At 46.4% G+C, this 3,904-nt stretch overlaps 1 protein-coding gene across 1 annotated transcript; it reads right to left on the bottom strand.

Annotated features, from left to right (window-relative positions):
- Positions 1-392: 392 nt before the first annotated feature.
- SARC_04995 (hypothetical protein) lies at positions 393-2,477 on the bottom strand (the record flags this gene model as incomplete). Its single annotated transcript, XM_014301151.1, has 3 exons — positions 393-855; positions 1,297-1,526; positions 2,313-2,477. 3 exons carry the CDS (start codon positions 2,475-2,477, stop codon positions 393-395), a joined length of 858 nt encoding a protein of 285 aa, XP_014156626.1.
- Positions 2,478-3,904: the final 1,427 nt, after the last annotated feature.

Below are 3,904 nucleotides of genomic sequence, written 5' to 3' on the forward strand. Positions count from 1 at the left end.
AACAAGCGTCTACTAGTCAATCATCAAGCGATCCCATTGGCTAACAAGCGTCTACTAGTCAATCATCAAGCGATCCCATTGGTTAACAAGCGTCTACTAGTCAATCATCAAGCGTTCCCATTGGTTAACAAGCGTCTACTAGTCAATCATCAAGCGTTCCCATTGGTTAACAAGCGTCTACTAGTCAATCATCAAGCGTTCCCATTGGTTAACAAGCGTCTACTAATCAATCATCAAGCGTTCCCATTGGTTAACAAGCGCCTACTAGTCAATCACCAAGCGTTCCCATTGGTTTTGGTGAACAAAAATGTATGGCCCTGCCATATTCAAAAAAATAACAGTCTCCCCATGTCTCTCCCACGTGTTATGTTGGGCGTGTGCTAGCACCTGCACTACCCATTCTTATCCGTCATATCGTCCACGTCTATAGCCGCCACCTCGTTGAACTGTTCGGGCACTACGTGCCCCTCCTTCTTTGGCTTTATATTCAATGGCGCACTCGCATTGCGGTGGCCAGCTGCAGGCGGGTTGTCTGAGTCGGCTATGGTGGCTAGGACACCCCTGCCTTCGGATAAACTCTCTGGGATGAACGGGTATATACACTCGACACCTTTCTCATTTTCCCAATCACGGCTCTGTTCACTCCGGAATTTGCTTTGCACATTCCCATCGGTGCCCCTTGCATTCCTATCCCTGTGTTGCTCATTCATTGCACACGCACTGTCGTGTACCGTATCACCAGCATCAGCCACAGTCCACACACGCGAAAGTCTGTCGATTATGGCAGCCGTGGTGTCGGTTGGGCCGTAGAGAATCAGATTCTGATCTTGGGTTAAGTTGAAAGTGCGTCTGTACCTGGGGATTAAGGCAACACTTACAGAGTCAATCTAAAACCCTGAAACCCTAAAAGTTTCGAAGGCCCCCCTCCCAAGAAACAATACAAAACCAAGAAGCATATTGCACTCATATGCCTCTCCATATAGCGTTTTACGTGACCATACACAAAAAGAAATGGCGTCGCACTGTGTGAAGCGACTTATATTACCCACAAGCCTCGTACTGATAACACGTGAAAAAAAAACTACATACCGGATGGACAAAAACTACCTACCGGATGGACAAAAGCTACCTACCGGATGAACAAAAAGCTACCTACCGGATGGACAAAAAGCTACCTACCGGATGGACAAAAAGCTATCTACCGGATGGACAAAAAGCTACCTACCGGATGGTCAAAAAGCTATCTACCGGATGAACAAAAAAACTACCTACCGGATGAACAAAAAAACTACTTACCGGATGAGTCGCACAATGGCCATGACCGCCATGGTGCAGAATAAAAGTGATATCAGCACAGCCACGGCTACCAATAGCAGACCCGCGGCCTGCTTATCGGTCAACGGACTGTGAGAGCCGGGGTTTTCGGTGGTGGCAGAGGTATTCGATACATCCTCTAGTACCTGCACCCCATCGACTTCACGGCTTGAGGCGCGCGGCAGGATGGTGACGGTTGTAACTTGCGATAGCTGTGCGTAGGCGGCAGAGGTACGAATGCATGGATGAATGATAGTAGCCACGCATGAGGTCATGGTCTGGTGGTGGTGGGGGGGGAGAGGGTACTGTTTGTGTAAATGTGTAAGCGACTGGAATCACCTTTGGGTTGGTCAGAGTGGTTGCGTTGCGTTGCGTTGCGTATCGTATCGCAATCGGAAGCAACTATACAGCTGTGTGTACTCGGAGTGGGAGAGTTAGCATGCAGACACAATCAGTCGACGTTATGCGGCGGACGTTTCTCGTGATAGCTGCACGCACATATACGAATCAGGAAGGCATTCGGGCAGAGTTCATGCGATTGTTTGGTCAAGGGGAACAACCTACAGGTGACGGTTATCTGAACAGATATCGGAAGGCTAAGTTTTGGTGAATTGTATGAACCAAGTTAAAAAATATACAATAAACCAAATTGAAAAATACAGAAAGACGTAGGCAGACAGTCGGAGACGCACTGATTAGATGCGCCGAATGGACAAATCGGCCCTACACATACAGAAACAGCACACTCATAGATGACTTACCACTCAGACATACACACATACTTGCATGTAAAGTTACCTTATACGGAATGGGTCTAAATAAATAGATGACACACCACTCAGACATACACACATGCTTGCATGCAAAGATACCTTATACAGAATGAGTCTAAATAACACGATATTACAAAGACAGGTCCCCAAGTCTACGTCTTTCTAACAGCCAACTGAGCTGCCTGGTAACTGAACAGCAAGCCTTCCCACCGACAGACGACATACCGTCTGGCCAGAGTTCATTATTCTGCGTCTGCGGCGACTCGAGGTGGTATCGAATTCAACTAAAAAGTTGACTGTAAGTGTCATACCTGCGAAATGGGTCGAACAAAAGACAGTAAGATCCTCGGCACCCGAAAGAACCTCATACAACAGCCCTCCCCCATTCATCCTGATTAAGCCTTAGGTAGGTAACTTGCATCAACCACACTCGAAGTGTACGGCATACGCATGCTCTGATGGACACTAAGAACCATCGGACTCAATATAACAACACACAGACAAACCCAATCGCATACAACCCTACAAACCCAATCGACTACTACCTTACACACCCAATCGAATACTACCCCTCAACCGAAACATACCTATGGAAGTCCCAATAGCTGGTTCAGTTCCGCCTACGAAGCTCAGTGTGATTGGATGGCTGAAGTACGCTTTCTATATATTGGGCCATAAGCGAAAAAGAAAACAAAAAAATTCTTGAAAATAAAACCCCAAAAACCTGCAGTAAACGTGCTTTTAAAGTCAAACTACCAGTCAGCGCTGCACGGAGTTACACCAAGCACTGGCTACAACGTTTCAATAGAACACGATGGGAGGAATCTAAATCAGTCACGTCGTAGTACACTAGTAGTCTCACACGTAGTACCACACACACAGTGTAATAGACATCACTGGCTACTACCTACACGAACCAATAGACAGCACTCGCTATTACCTACACAGTCTAATCGACACCACTGGCTATTACCTACACAGTCTAATAGATAGTAGTACACACACAGTGTAATAGGCATCACTGGCTATTACCTACACAGTCTAATAGATAGTAGTACACACACAGTCTAACAGACATCACTGGCTATTACCTACACAGTCTAATAGACACCACTGGCTATTACCTACACAGTCTAATAGACACCACTGACTATTACGTACACAGTAGACATCACTGGCTATTACCTACACAGTCTAATAGATAGTAGTACACACACAGTGTAATAGACATCACTGGCTATAACCTACACAGTCTAATAGACACCACTGGCTATTACCTACACAGTCTAATAGACATCACTGGCTATTACCTACACAGTTTAATAGACACCACTGTCTATTACCTACACAGTCTAATAGCCATCACTGGCTTTTACCTACACAGTCTAATAGACATCACTGGCTATTACCTACACAGTCTAATAGACATCGCTGGCTATTACCTACACAGTCTAATAGACATCACTGGCTATTACCTACACAGTCTAATAGATAGTAGTACACATACAGTCTACTAGACATGACTGGCAATTACCTGTGTACCCACAGTGAAGCCATTGGTGGTGGCTGTGGGTTGGAATTCAGTTGCGCTCATGTTGTTCGTTAAACTCGACAGAACGATTCTGCGCAGTGCAAGGCACAAAGCGGGTGCAAGGCAAACGATAGGTGACTGGGGGGTGGTAGTAGGTGGGTCGATAGATGACTGGGGGGTGGTAGTAGGTGGGTCGATAGGTGACTGGGGGGTGGTAGTAGGTGGGTCGATAGATGACTGGGGGGTGGTAGTAGGTGGGTCGATAGGATGACTGGGGGGTGGTAGT

The sequence above is a fragment of the Sphaeroforma arctica genome (genome assembly GCF_001186125.1).
Source record: "Sphaeroforma arctica JP610 unplaced genomic scaffold supercont1.302, whole genome shotgun sequence".
Lineage (NCBI taxonomy): Eukaryota > Ichthyosporea > Ichthyophonida > Sphaeroforma > Sphaeroforma arctica.